At 40.8% G+C, this 14,900-nt stretch overlaps 3 protein-coding genes across 3 annotated transcripts; 1 reads left to right on the plus strand and 2 right to left on the minus strand.

Annotated features, from left to right (window-relative positions):
- Window positions 1–6,252, minus strand: LOC103978695 (protein GET1). Its single transcript, XM_065142346.1, has 7 exons — window positions 6,075–6,252; window positions 3,044–3,123; window positions 2,746–2,816; window positions 1,852–1,922; window positions 1,703–1,784; window positions 320–369; window positions 1–228 (listed from the first exon to the last, which is right to left on the minus strand). Exons 1-7 carry the CDS (start codon window positions 6,183–6,185, stop codon window positions 142–144), a joined length of 552 nt encoding a protein of 183 aa, XP_064998418.1. The 5' UTR covers window positions 6,186–6,252; the 3' UTR covers window positions 1–141.
- Window positions 6,253–10,488: 4,236 nt separating this feature from the next.
- LOC135632892 (glucan endo-1,3-beta-glucosidase-like) lies at window positions 10,489–11,918 on the minus strand. Its single transcript, XM_065141742.1, has 2 exons — window positions 11,726–11,918; window positions 10,489–11,648 (listed from the first exon to the last, which is right to left on the minus strand). Exons 1-2 carry the CDS (start codon window positions 11,778–11,780, stop codon window positions 10,561–10,563), a joined length of 1,143 nt encoding a protein of 380 aa, XP_064997814.1. The 5' UTR covers window positions 11,781–11,918; the 3' UTR covers window positions 10,489–10,560.
- A 724-nt stretch (window positions 11,919–12,642) lies between these two features.
- On the plus strand, window positions 12,643–14,261 carry LOC135632371 (molybdate transporter 1-like). Its single transcript, XM_065140895.1, has one exon. The coding sequence runs from the start codon at window positions 12,654–12,656 to the stop codon at window positions 14,019–14,021; it is 1,368 nt and encodes a 455-aa protein (XP_064996967.1). The 5' UTR covers window positions 12,643–12,653; the 3' UTR covers window positions 14,022–14,261.
- The last annotated feature ends 639 nt before the right edge of the window (window positions 14,262–14,900 follow it).

Genomic DNA, 14,900 nt, shown 5'->3' on the forward strand with positions numbered 1-14,900 from the left:
TTAACTGAACAAAACTGCCTGCATAAGATAAGGAGAATAATGAGATGCACAAAACTTACAAATCTGGATCCAGCAGAAACTACAGCTAAGTGGCCCACATACCAGATTACAATCATAGATTGGGCAAAGTCAGTTCTATAATTAATAATTAAGAAAGCTTTTTGAGAGCTTTTGCCAAAAGAACTTGCTGACACGAGAAGTTAAAACCAGCCAAGGAACCATCCCAACCTGTATTTAGATCAGTGAAATAGTACAAGGTCATGGAAGAAAGAAATTCCAGGAGTCATTGTGTTTGATATACAACTAGTAATGAGCTTACCATGATTTGGCCTGTGACAGCATCTCCAGCCCTCCAGGACAATATCTTGCCTGCCAAATCAAGATGACATCAGTCTTTTGATGTTGGGTCAATTGCGAGATGCAGTGCACATAGAGAAACTGATATGTTACAGATGATAGAAAGGGAAATAAACAAATAAGCATAAAAAATTTGCTCAACACACTAGTTTTTATGCTTTTGGGTTGATAGAGGTCATAATCCTTGATCCTAGCCCGCCCAAGATAAGTTGGTTTGAAAAAATCTGTTGGTCAGATCAACTTTGGACCATCCAAATTGAGCCTGATTAGGATTGGGAGGTACATGTTTACCTCTGAACTAGGAGGCCAAATTATTGGTGTCAATCAACATGAATAAATCTGGGCAATCTAGTGTTTGAACAGATGGATTGGATAAAAAGCTCAATAGATAAACAACAGAATGGGTTTTTAAATTTTTTGCATTCTCTAATCCCTCAAGCGACTTAATAAATTCGATATTTCTTCAGCATGCATTCAGAGATTCCCTATAACACTACAGTGTGTATCATCCAACAGTGAATAACACCTTGGCACCATAGAAATCAGCACCATCCTCCTATTAATTAGTTTATTTTTGTTAGAATTTATTTAAACATTATTTGTTTGACTTCAACTTGACTGAACCTTAGTTGGTTGGCTGTGATTGAATCTTCTACCATAACAATAAATGGGTCATAATCTCAGCAAATTTATGTTAACCATAAAACAGCCAGATCCAACCACAACTAAAATTGCCACACCTAGGTAAAAAATAGCTTCTGGAATTTGTCATAGTCTAGAACCAGTTAAAATAGTAGCCAAAGAACAAGAATGTGATCATTTTGTCCCTCCCTACCTAAACCCAAACATAAACGAGCACTTCTCCGTGGGCCAGCCATTCTTAAATCGTAAGTCTAATTATTTAGTGCATCACACCATATATGCAATAAACTTTATGTGATCATTTTCAGCAAATACTAAAATGAATGCTCAATTTTCATAAAAGAATAGCCTGGAGCCAAAATTATGGTTGGTCCACAATTCTATGTTTTTTACACTTTCAATGATCTAATGACAAGCAATCTAATATTTCAATAAGCTAATGACAAACAATTTGTTTCCTGTTTTATATACTGATCATAAGAATAGAAGGCAGAAATACTGGACAAGAAAACTCAGGAATGTCTGCTTCGATGTGTAACCCGGCAATAATAGATGTGACCAACTTATTAAGATATTTTATTTCCATTTCATAAAAGTGAAACATAAATAGGTTAACTAAATGTAGCAACATTATTCAACATAAATTTGTAGGCAATGTTGATTATTTCAATTTCAGGGAGAAAATGGCCTATAAGTGCGTTACCAAAAGGTTGCAACAGATGCTGAGGAACTGCTGCAACAGGAACCCCCCAGAACCGCAAGACAAGTGCAGCATAGAGCAGTACCTAGCAGAAGTGATGGTCAATGAATCCTTGACTCCAGAAAAAGAAAGAATATGGATACTCATTTTACCTTAGAAACCAACAGGGCCCTTCCACACAACTCATAAGACCAGGATTTCTCCTTGTTGTGCTCCTCCTGTTCTGCATTTGCATTAAACAAGTAAAAGGAAATGCTCAGAGAACTAGAAGTAGAGAGAGATGTAGATAATATTCAAAAAAAAAATCAATGCACAACTATTTCTGTGTCTGGAACCCTAAGCACTTAGGTTGCAGAGGAGAGAGCTTGACGTTGTATCAAGGCCTACCCTCTGCATAATAACTGAAGAAATGTTTGCAACAAGCACACCACTTAATTTAATGAAATAACCTAATATTTTTCCCAATTGATCAGAACCTAGCATTAATATATACCAAGTCAAAAAGAACAGAAAAATCAAACTGATCTCAAATCTAATACTCATCTAACTAGAATCCAACTATATCTAGAAAACCTAAAGTTCAACCCCTAATTAAATGAAAAAAAGCCATCCAGATACAAGTGAATTAATTACAACTAATAAATTCAAGATATAACTTGGTACGAAATGACACCTTATTAGAAGGATTGAAGTAGATCTTACAGTCTATCATTATCATCTTCCATTACTATGCAAATATGCATTTAAAGAATAATTCACAATGTATTGCACCTGAGTGAGGCCTATCAATTGCAGACTATAAACCTTGCTCAAATATACATCCCTTTATATAGATCCAAGTTAAGGGATTGATCTATTAATTGGAGAATACTGGGACATCAGTCAAAGTAGCATGAAAAGTTCTTCTAGATAGAACCACACACGGAAAGACAGTTATTATCTCACATGCTGTTATGATCGCAAAGAACTTGGTTCCCATAACCTAAGCCCAAATGAAATATCTGGAGAAAGCAAAATGAAAAGAAAAATAACTGCAATTTACATACTTTTTAGTAGCTCCTTTTCCTTGGCCGCAGCCAATCGCCTAAGCTTTGCAGATTGAGCAAAGGTTGAGGGCCTGCAGTAAAAGGAAAACATTAATAGACCATTCCCAAAATATACGCAATATATGCATACTTAAGCAACTAAGCAAGCATAATGAGGAAACTGCCAGAGACCATACTTAATATTTGACTTGACATGCCATAAAGGGTTACAAGAAGCTGCCTATCCTAAAAACAAAAATTTGAATGACTGTAAATTTGTAATACAATTATCTCTTCTGGGGGTTGTTTGATCACCTACGTTGATAAGGAGCTTGCCTCTTTCAAAAGTTGCTTGATTTCTTTTCGCAATTGAACTTCTTCAGCGCTCTTCATCCCTTTCTGTAAAGGCAGTGTTACTCAAGAATACTCAAAAGGTCCTCATAAAAGTCATCAAAATTCACATATTTACATAAATATATTCTAGAAGAAAAAATCAGTATCTTATAGAACAACTAATATCATTTGCACTAAATAAGAGCAATATGATCGAAGAAAGGTCGAGAAAGAGAAACAAAAGGGCAAGGGATAAAAGTTGCAGAAGAGAGGAAAAAATTGTACCACAGTTGAACTCACATATAAATATTTACTTACAGGAACCAGCAAGTAGATATGACAGAGTGAAGTTCAATGTCTATAGAAAGAATAAAATCTAAAGTGAAATATATGTTTAGAAAAAAAGTGTAAATCGAAATGTCTAACAGCACAGAGCAGCAGAAAATGTCTGTGCATGCAGCTAAATGTGAAATTTTGAAACGGATGCATCTTGACAAAAAAATTATTCTCCAACCATCGAGGCTCCATGCCTAAAACCATTTCAGAATTATAGATAGAAACCGAAAAACACACAAATCATTCTGGGGGAAGGCATATTTTGCTTCATGCACCAGCATACATGCAACTGAACCTTAAGGAATTATAGATGGAAATAAAAAAAAAAACTTAAATCATTCTGGAAAAAATTCAACCCTGAAAAGAAGATAGTGGCAATCAACAAATTATAGCCAGTCGATTATGGTGATGTAGTAACTATCAGCAAAGAAAAAAAATCAGTATTTCATAAATCTGATTAAAGAAGTTACTGGCAATAGACAAAATGATTAAGTTAACCTCCATTCAAAATAGGCCTTATAATAATCAAAACAAAGATTTTCATGTTCCAGGATTCAAAGTTTGAAAATATGTTCCTTGAGATATATTAATCTTAGTCCAATTCCAATAAGTGAAGCTATTTGAATTTCTATACAGGTCCCCAAAGTGTGGTGCTTAAAGCCTTATCTTAAAGGAACATTGGGAAAAATGTAACAAACTTGTTTCAGCAATATCATTTCAAGTTATACTGATTCATTAATAATCCAACACTAGATATATATTCAACAGAGTACTCCATAATCCAGATGCATTGTCAAATTTTGGTCGATAATAAGAATTCTGGTATCACAAAGTTGCTCAATAACAAACAAGTCAAACATTTTAGCCATAGTTTGATTGCTCTATAAATATCAAGAATAGCTAGTCCCACAATCATTATATTTTTTAAGGATTAATAGATAGCCTTATGTTAATTCAGCCTCCAATTAGAAAAGAGAGCAAGACACAAAAGAAACTGGATAATTCTTATTCATTGCTTGTAAAGAGATGGCTCCTGGCTTACATAATTACACGATCAATTACAGTCTAAATAGATAAAACTAATAAAGTATCCTTTTATTCCCAAGTAACAAAAGAGGCAGCTACCTGCCAACCTATAACGCATCATGACACTTTCTAAATGATACCTGAGAAAACTATATAATAATCAATTAGCTCCATGTTGATCATTTCCTCAAGATGAACTATTATTGCAAAATATAGATTAAATGGCTCATTTTCAAAACAAAGAAGCCAAGTACTCGAGGATTAGACAAAATGATTAATGACATTAAACACAACTGTTTCAAGTGTTTGATCAATAGCAGGTTACGCAGATGCATGAGAATGCTTTAAAATAAATAGTTGTTAAATCAACAATTCCTTCGCAATAAAGGGACGCCCAGTGTATAAGGTTCCTGGGTCTGAGTCTCAATGCATGCAGACTTAGCCTTGTAAGGAAAGAGGTTATTCAATTAACAAATCCTTGAAAATTTCCTCAATTTATTCTTAAAAGTATAACATTCATCACCTCTTGACATTTACAAGAAGCTCTTCTTATGTAATAGTATCAACTAGGTCTAAAAATCAAGAATGTTGATCTTGTGGATTCTTGGCTTATTCAGCAACTTTGTGGCTTACACAATGGAGTATGTAAAGAAGCTAACTATTTATTTTCTAGCATTAAGACAGAGGATTGTTGACCAGGCCTTGTTCTTCTTCCAATTGAGCTAAGCCAATGGGGAATAACATAATTGATGAATGAACACCTACCATCATGTATCAAATCCTCTATAGGAGCTCAACCAAAATAAATACATCATATCAATCATGTGGGTAGACAGTTAGTAGTTCAAAGCAAGCCTGACATTCCCAAATTGGATGACCTCAACACTTATCAAGCTTTGCAAATGTCAAGATTAGTATACAAAATTGCAAGTTGTTATTTGATCATCTTAGAAAATAAGCTCTTCTACACTCGTAGCTAAATTATCCCCCAAAAATATTTGCTCTAATGACAACTGATATAATGGTCAGCCCATATTAGGTAACATTGAGCACTATAGTAGGTTGAAATCCAATTAGCAATAGAGAAAGAGAGAATAAGCAAAAGTAAATAGAGAAGATAAACAAGAAAATAATTACTGGTTCCTTAAACATAGACAGCCCATGGTCCATCAGTTTATAAACTCAATTACATATAACCCATTTGGGAGATTAGAGTAGGCAACATTATCCTTTTGTTAATGAATAATTTTACGAAACTTAACCATTTGAAAGTAAGATGCTGAAAAGGAAACAGGAAATCTCTCGATTCCAATAGCGATATATATTTCAGCAAAGCAGTTCCTAACAAACAAAACATTGTTCTTCATTGCTTACGAATTCTGTTCGCCTTCACAATTGCATAAGACAGAGCATCAATTAACAGAGTACCATAAGCATACACAAGATCGCTTCACGCTAGATCTTCACCGTAGATCAAACTCTACTCCGCAAAACAATGATTATTCCGAAAAGATAACTAAATGTTAACCATGCTTTCTTAGAGCAGAACCCAAAATATGAATCGTGAAGGGAAATCCCATGCTATCTCAACGGAGAGCACAGAAACAAGAGAAAGATTCTGGGAGAACTGGTCCTGCCGATCCGCACTCGCTTACCCTTTTGACGAGCTCGAGGAGGCCATCGAGGGTTTGCAGAACGACGACGAGGAGGAAGATGAATAGAGGAGAGAGGAAGGCGTCGCCACCGCCCGAAGTGCCGCCGTCCATCCTTGAGGAAGGCGGAGAGAGAGAGAGAGAGGTGGCGATAGGGCGGGCAATTTGGGGTTTTGTGAAGGGAAAGCGATCCAGCCGGCTTAAGCTGCGGTCCTAACGCGGTCCAAATGAGACTGATCACTAAAACCCGGTTCATGGACCGATCCGAAAAATAAACCGGGTTTGGGGAATTATCTTGATTCTAGGATTTGTTATTGGTCCATCTAAATGACTTCCCAAATTAATAGGATTTACAACACTAATTTAACATGATCAAATATCATCAAAAAAATGTTTCATGATAATAAATCATATGGATATAGAAAGTATTAGGATCCTAAAAATTTTGACAAACACTCTCAATCACCATTTATCTTAAATTTATTGATAATAAATCTTATTTAAAATGCCAAGTCAACATACACGTAGGATGATTATTAGATTATCATATCAAGCTAAGAATATATATATATATATATATATATATATATATATATATATAAGTAAATATGACGTGTTGATGGATTGTGTGTTCGAACTCCATATCAATAATCATTAAAAGAACCATAAATATCTAAGTCACTTTTACGAGATGGAGATTTTAATCCTTTAGTCTTCCAATTTCGTTTGCATTGGCTCAATTAATATGAATAAAACAACTCGACTTACGTAATGTTGTCTATTGTTCTTAACTTTGGAGATGTATTTCCATAAGTGTTTGACTTCTAATCTTCAACTTGCAGCTGAAAATTAATCTCTTCAACGGTTAAGTGAACTACTCATAACATAACTTCACTAGTTTAGTGCATGGATTTATGTTCATGGTGTTTTATTTATGACTAACATTATTAGTTTTATTTACATTTTTAAACTTCGTTTTTGGTACCTTCTTGTTTTTTAGTTTTTATTTAATGATAAAGGATTTGTTGTTTGGTATAAAATGTGATAGGGACGATTGTGTCGATCAATCAACATTCCTATTCTCACATGATGTTTAGACCAGAAGTTAGCCCCCATTAGTTTGCGTGTGGCCATCAGTCCAAAATATAACTGTCTATGCCTTTATCGTCTACATAAATAAAAGATCAAATTGAGATTGTTAAACGCGGTTAGATATCGATTCTTCGAAGAATATTATATTAAATATGTAGTTCCTTTGTTATCGGGTATAAATTTTCACTTTTAACATAGTTAAGAGAGCACTTTTTACCCTTGATAATTGTACTCATCTTCCTTAGGTTATTAGCTTGGGCATAAGAGGAATCAGCTTAGGAAACCTCTTCCCAATTTGATCTTTGTATAAGTGGCACCTCGGTCAACCTTTTTATAAGCTCAACATTTCCATCTCAGAGGCATCTCCAAAAAAACTTGTGCACATATGTTTGAACTATATTGAGCTAACTCATACATCAATAACATCCTCTTATAACATTTTTTGTCTTAGAAGAAGGATCAATATTATAGAAATGTCCACCCATTGATTCTCTCAATAAATACTCGAACAAAGAGGCTTTGCCTCTAACCCACAGTACTTTCAACCTAAGGGGAGCAATAGTCACCCTTTTCGCATATTTGTGCATCCACGTCGGTGCAAACTCTAATGTGATATTGATGATAGTCCAACAGTTGATGCCACAAACTCAGCTAGTTCCTGACTCCACTGCCATTAACACTCATTGAGATTCTTTGGCTTGACACATGTTAATATCTTAGGAGCATTCAAGGCCTATCAAACCATTAACCGAAGAGGCACTTCAATCCCCAACCATGGAATTCAATGAAGCATACTATCCTTACTCTGCCTTAATTGAATTTAAGACCCGATTAGCAAACTTGACGAATAATTCTCTATGGATCCAACTATGGTAGATAGATCAACATTTGGAGTGGATACAATGAGAGTTTGATAAACTTTCATCTAGAAAATGCTAGTTGACCCCACCTCGGGTTTATCATCGTTCATCTAGAAAATCTAGGAGGCCGATTTTGACAAACTTTCATCTCCCATCCATAAAAGCATTCGATGATTGGACCGACCTAATATAGCATATTACAACATTCTATGCTCATATATCGTTATATAATACATTAGATATCATAATGTATCGTACCTTTCTAATCACATTAAGAGGCCCAATGTGAGAATAGCATACTCACTCGTAACTTTCACTTAACGAGCAAGAGAATTTGAATTTCACTTAATAAAAAATATACTCTCTCAGCCTTCAATGATAATATTCATTGGACTCAAGCAAGGGGAGGAAGAAACGCTTGCAGATTTTATCACTCGGTTCACAAATGAGATCTAGGGTATAGTGTTGGGAAACCTTGGGCAGCATCACATTCACTGTGAAAAAATAAAACAGAAGTTGATTTCTCAAAAACAAAATTATATCGAATCACGTGCAACGATCGGAAGCCAAAAACTCATCAAATCTGAAAACTGTATAAGACGTGAGATGATCTCATCTAAGGGAACTCGTATATCTTTGATATATAGATTTTAGCCTACGAATGAAGAAGATCCTGTGTTCTCTCTAGCGATGATCCACATGGCGAATGAAGCGATGATCCACTTTCTCTTACAACGCATTCTTTCCTCGCTTTTGTGCACCACCACTAACGTAGGAGGGGACAGTCTTCTTGTTGCTCTCTCGCACTAGAGAGGGGGCAGTTCGTCGAGGAAGAAGCAAGGAAAAAGTTAGGGAGGTGGCGGCTAAGGGTCTAGCCTCGTAACATTTTTAGTCTCACATCTCTTTTTATAGAGAGCCTCTATTGTTAACCCTAATAGATCATGTCCTATTGGGTATTAGATCTTTATCTAATTTTCCTAGCATATTAGAGCCTCTATTGTTAACCCTAATAGATCATGTCCTATTGGGTATTAGATCTTTATCTAATTTTCCTAGCATATTGGATACTGGATCTCCATCCAATTATACATGGTTTGATGAAAATTAGATCTCTATACAATTATCCACTCTAAGCTTTTATTAGGTCTCACCCAACGAATCTAATAAAACGGGGGTTTATTGGATATCATATATCCAATCCTCTATTCGTCACATCATTCACCATATATATATGACCCTCTAAGTCTAATACTGAGTTGGCTGTGAGTTGCACATGTCAGAACTTATTCTGACTTAGAACTCATTTTGACTCAGAACTCCTTCTGGTTCAGTGAATTATCATCTTGTGACAATTCACTCAGCTCATCGACCATGAATGTGCTATATCACTACGCTATAGTCCTCATATGGTACAAGCGGATCTAATCCATTAGACATGTCTACCTTCAGTTACCTTTTATATATAGTCTCTCATTCATCTAATATCTCAGAAACCGTATACTGGGCATTGTGCTATCAGGCTCATATATAATTTTTTCGAGTCTTGCTCTAATCGGTCCTTCTCTCTCAATCCGAAAGACCATTGCTGGGGATTTACTAGTCATATGTGCCCTATAAGCCAATCACGTGAGTGATGACATGTGTGACTTAACACGCAGTCTTTTTACTTATTATATTTTGACATTTATCATTTTCTATTGACATTTATCATTTTCTATTGCTTATCATTTTCTATCATTATATATATATATATATATATATAGTGATATCCTCGGATCTGTGCAATGGGAATCAGATCGTGATGAGATCACGATAATGAGACCAATTCGCCTTTAAACACAGATCCTAACCGGACAGACTGGTGTTGTATACCCGTCCTTTGATGGATGCAACTGGTCTCATAGTTATTCGTGTGGAGACATTAGGGATACAATATAGGTGCTTATTGACGAATGAGTTCACTGATTGATCCGGTTACGAAATGCTGAATGGTTGATGATGTCTTATTGTCAGATAGCGATCCCGTAGTCTTATCTGGTCCTTAGACTTGAGACACCAAGAATGTCTTGTATGAGTGCTCCACTCATTGATACTGAACTTATAGGTTTGGATCTTCCAATTCTAGCACAGTCGGTTATCAGGAGTGGTAGTCAACCTTACGAGAGCTATTGAATGTCGATGGAGATAATAATTCACTAAGCTAAAAGGAGTTCTGACATGTATGACTCACGGTTAGTTCGATATTGGGCTTAGAGGGTCACACATATGGTAGGTATCATGATAAGTCTATGAATTATTGAATCATACAAATGAGATCTAATAAGAACTCACGAGAAAGTATTGAATAGAGATCTAAAAGATGTTTGAATTGTTGAACGAAGATTTATAAATCTTTACTATACATTGCATTCGTACATCATTCAAAATAATCATGATATTCAAATGGATGTTATAGATACCTTTTAGCCCGCAGACATACTCGACGTCGGTGTTCGGCTTCGGAATGCACCATCGCTTTGAATCGGAGTGTGTTGGGTTCAGTGTTTGCACTGCAGCGGTGGCGTGACCTCCCACCTGCAAGAAAAAGACAAGAGAAGAAGATCCACCCGCGTTGGTCTGAAGTTATTGGGAACGAGGCTCTCTACCTCTGTTGTTAGGACTCCGATGTAGACGGGCAGCAGATCAGGATGAAACAGGCCGAAGTTCCGCTGGGAGAGAGGCCCGGGCTTCAGGTTCTCGTCGAAGAGCGAGAAGATGTACGCCTCGAAGGTGCGGTTGGGCTTGAGCGGCGTGCCGGTGCCGGAAGAGACGTGCTGCACCAGGTTCTTGTTGTAGTTCCGGGCGTTATCGACGTTGACGCCGAGCTCCCGTGGGTCGCCGACCGACGGCCACCCCGTCTCAGATATCACGATGTCGACGTCGTCGAAGCCCAAGCGCTTGATGGCGGAGAAGACGGCGTCCAGTTGCCCGTCCAACATGTTGGAGTAGACCAGCCCCGTGTTCTGGTCCTCCACGCCGGGGTTCAGCCGAAACAGGGCGTAGTCGAGCGTGTCGACGGCGAATCCGAAGAACGGGTGCGCGTTCACCGTGAAAGGGGAGCCGGTGGCTCTCAAGAAGCTCAGCAACGGCCTCATCACCTCGGCGACACGCCCTTCCCTGAACTTTCCGGTGGACGGGGGGGGGTTGGAGGTGGAGAGGACGCCGAGGGACTGCGGGGAAGCGACCTTGATGCGGTGCTGCAGCGACAAGCTGGTGAGGACGGTGTGCAGGTTCTGCATGGCCGGCACGAGGCTGGAGACCAGTGACCTGTTGGCCGTGGAGATCACCTCGGTGCCGACGAGTATGTGGGCGTTGTTGGTGTCGTCGACACGAGGGACGATGTTGGTTCGCACCCATTTGTGGGCGAATCTGAGGTCGGTGAGGTTGGCGACGAAGTCGTTCGGCACGGTGACGTCGACGGCGAGGTCGGTGTTGGCGAAGGCCTGCACGGTGGCGGGGTCGGCGTCGAAGAGTTTGACGCAGTCGAAGGTGGTGCTGTGGGCGAGGACCTGCGCGACTTGGACGGGTGGGGGGAGATTGCTTGCGGCTCTGCCGAAGCTGATGCCAATGCCGGCTCCATCAACAGCTGAATCAACGAACAGAGCAGAGATCACAAAGGAGCCGACACATATCACCGACAGATACAAAAGGATGGTGAGGTACCTTTGATCGTCCAAACCATGAAGAGGATGGAGAGAGTGGAAATGGCTGCAGCCATGGTTTCTTCCGCAACCAGCTGCACGAAAGACGAACAGACAAGAAGATAGCGGTGAAGGGACACGTAGCTAAAGACATTAACGCTGGATTCTTTGCTTTGGCCAAGGGGGATTCTTGGCAATCAAATCTTGTGCATCGAGGTCCCAACTTTGGAGCTTTTAGCTTTTGCTTTCGCTTTGCTTTAGCGTTTCATTTATTTCAGAGAGAAGCTGGTGACATCTAAAGCATATTCCCAATCACGTACTAACGTCACCAAACATTGCTTAGATTAAGGCAAAAATAACTATGAAATAATTAATTCTGGATTAATCAAATGGTTAGTAAATATATAATGATGTCAAATAAATGCAATGTTATCTTGATAAATATAATCGTCATCTAATTACGACCAATCTGAAAAGAAATGGTTTTAGCAAGCTTTTCTAGTGGAGTCTTTCTCTTCTCATAAGCATATGCATGTATCTTCCCACAACAATGGTATATAATGATCTCACTCAAAGATAGAAAATTCATTGCTTGGCACTCACTTCGAGCCTTCCGCAGATAAGTTATACACAATTAATATACAAGAATTAATATACAATGAACAAAGTGTTGACCGGATAAGAGTAAGAAGCATTATTTTCTGGATGTCAACATGAAGAGATGGCAAGCACTGCTGCCTTCGCTTGCTGTCATCAATCCTCCATCTCCCTCAAAATGTGCCACAGTTGACGCCGACTTCTCTCTTAGGCTCCTCTCGTAGTTGGCCCTTCATGATTCCAAAGGACCACCACCAACGGCACTCGGCCGAAAGCACCAAACCAAGGCGCTCTCGCTTCTATATATATATACCGGACGACGCCGAAACCAAGGTCGAACGAACACAAGCACCATGGCCACCAACGCGGCCAACCCCTGCGATGGCGAAACAGTCGAGGACAAGCCGGACCGCGATATCCCCAAGACGATCCTCGCTGCGGCCCGCGCCAACCTTCTCTTCCGGTCGAGGTGTGCGGAGGTCAACGGCGCCTTGGGTGACCTGGGCACCTACATCCCCATCATCATGGCCCTGGCGCTCGCCAAGGACCTCGACCTCGGCACCACCCTCGTCTTCACCGGCGTCTACAACATCATCACCGGCGTCATCTACGGCGTGCCCATGCCTGTCCAGCCCATGAAGTCCATCGCGGCCGTGGCCATCTCCACCTCGAGCTTCGGCGTGCCGGAGATCATGGCCGCCGGAATATGCACCTCCGCGGTGGTGTTTTTGCTGGGTGCAACTCGTCTCATGGAGCTTGCGTACAAGTTCATCCCCCTCCCCGTCGTTCGCGGCATTCAGCTGGCTCAAGGCCTGTCCTTCGCGATGACCGCCGTCAAGTACGTCAGGTACGACCAGGATCTCGCCAAAGGCAAGGCTTCCGGCGACAGGCGTTGGATGGGCCTCGACGGCTTGGTCTTGGCCATAGCGGCCACCGTGTTCGTTGTGATCGTCAACGGTGCTGGTGAGGCAGCAGAACAGGGTCGGGAGGAGCAAGTCATCCATGAACAAGGCAGGGGACGAAGAAGAGCCAAGTCTTGGACGAAAGTGATCTTCTCTGTTCCTTCAGCTGTGGTTGTCTTTGTGCTCGGCATAATCTTAGCTATAATAAGGGAGCCCGGCGTGGTGAAAGAGTTGAAAGCAGGTCCATCGCGCATCCACGCAGTGAAGATCTCCAAGCACGCATGGAAGGAAGGATTCATCAAGGGCGCAGTGCCGCAGCTACCGCTGTCGGTGCTCAACTCCGTGATCGCGGTGTGCAAGCTGACGACCGACTTGTTCCCCGACAAGGTCGCATCGGCGACGTCGGTGTCGATCACGGTAGGGCTGATGAACCTGGTGGGCTGCTGGTTCGGGGCGATGCCGTGCTGCCACGGCGCGGGGGGACTGGCGGGGCAGTACAAGTTCGGCGGGCGGTCCGGCGCTTGCGTGGCTCTGCTGGGGGCGGCGAAGCTGGCGGTGGGGCTGGTGCTGGGGGGGTCGCTGCTGAGGCTGCTGATGGAGTTCCCGGTGGGGCTGCTGGGCGTACTGCTGCTGTTCGCCGGGGTGGAATTGGCCATGGCGGCGAGGGACATGTCGAGCAAGGCGGAGTCGTTCGTGATGCTCATCTGCGCCGCGGTGTCGCTGGTTGGCTCCAGCGCTGCGCTCGGGTTCGTGTGCGGCATAGTGGTGCACGTGTTGGTCGTGCTGAGAAGGCTGCTGACGACTGATCGTAACATGTGATGCAACGTCGCTCTAATCAGCCTAAAATCCATAAAGCTAATTGTTGTCTTATTGCTTGATATGTTTGTTTATATATTAATGTAATTTTATATTTCTTAAATCATAAATTGTTTAAGAATCAAAACATATAAAACATATAGTGTTGGAATGAGACGTTGAAGGGATGTACGTGATAAAAGATATGATTTTCATGAGAAAATCTTACTATTCTGTTGAAGGAAATTTTCTATTGTTGTAACTCATAGAAGATAAGATTTTTTCGATTTTTTTTTTTTTTTTTTTTTTGAGGGAAATCCTCTATGGCGAGGAAGATAAGATAAGAGTTGTTGTTGCCGTAGATCATGCATGCAGACTCGCTTCACATCGCATCAGAAACACATCACCACAGGTTGCTTCAATCAAAGAAAGCGATCGATTCCACAACGGATTCGTCGGGTGGCGAGGGGCGCCCGTCCTACCCCGCGGAGGACGACATAGGGACGGATGGAATCCGGCAAATCACGAGCCTCCAAGTAAAAGCATGGCTGTCTTACTGTCGCTGAATCCTGCGTTCCACCCACCCGACGAAAAGGCGTGTGTGGTGGGGGTGGCCGCGTTACCCATTCGTCGCTCGGTCTCTCTCCCGTGGCCGTGGTTGTTTCCTTCCCAGTAGCACGCAGTAATGAACGGCGATGGTTGTGGTCTGCGTCGGTGGAACTCATCAACCCTATTTCATCGATCAATTCGGCCACGCGTTCGTCTTAGAAAAGAAACGCGTCGGGGATTGATCGGAAGAGCTTATAACGCAAGAGATAATAACAAGGCAAAATAAGGGCATAGAATAACAGAGTGAAAAAGGAAAGGCAAGTGTTGGCGAACCTCTCCGCCATAGTCGAAGAA

This window comes from Musa acuminata, chromosome BXJ3-3 (assembly GCF_036884655.1).
Source record: "Musa acuminata AAA Group cultivar baxijiao chromosome BXJ3-3, Cavendish_Baxijiao_AAA, whole genome shotgun sequence".
Classification (NCBI taxonomy): Eukaryota; Viridiplantae; Streptophyta; class Magnoliopsida; order Zingiberales; family Musaceae; genus Musa; species Musa acuminata.

Bases quoted from the DNA above. Each gene is read 5' to 3' on its own strand.
- LOC135632371 (XM_065140895.1), top strand. From the start codon at position 12,654: ATGGCCACCAACGCGGCCAACCCCTGCGATGGCGAAACAGTCGAGGAC.
- LOC103978695 (XM_065142346.1), bottom strand. From the start codon at position 6,185: ATGGACGGCGGCACTTCGGGCGGTGGCGACGCCTTCCTCTCTCCTCTA. The intron at 1,923-2,745 runs GTATGTAAATTG...ATGCAAATGCAG, and splicing joins GGAAAAGGAGCTACTAAAAA to AACAGGAGGAGCACAACAAG. The intron at 229-319 runs GTAAGCTCATTA...ATCTAAATACAG, and splicing joins CTGTCACAGGCCAAATCATG to GTTGGGATGGTTCCTTGGCT.
- LOC135632892 (XM_065141742.1), bottom strand. From the start codon at position 11,780: ATGGCTGCAGCCATTTCCACTCTCTCCATCCTCTTCATGGTTTGGACG. The intron at 11,649-11,725 runs GTACCTCACCAT...TCGTTGATTCAG, and splicing joins CATGGTTTGGACGATCAAAG to CTGTTGATGGAGCCGGCATT.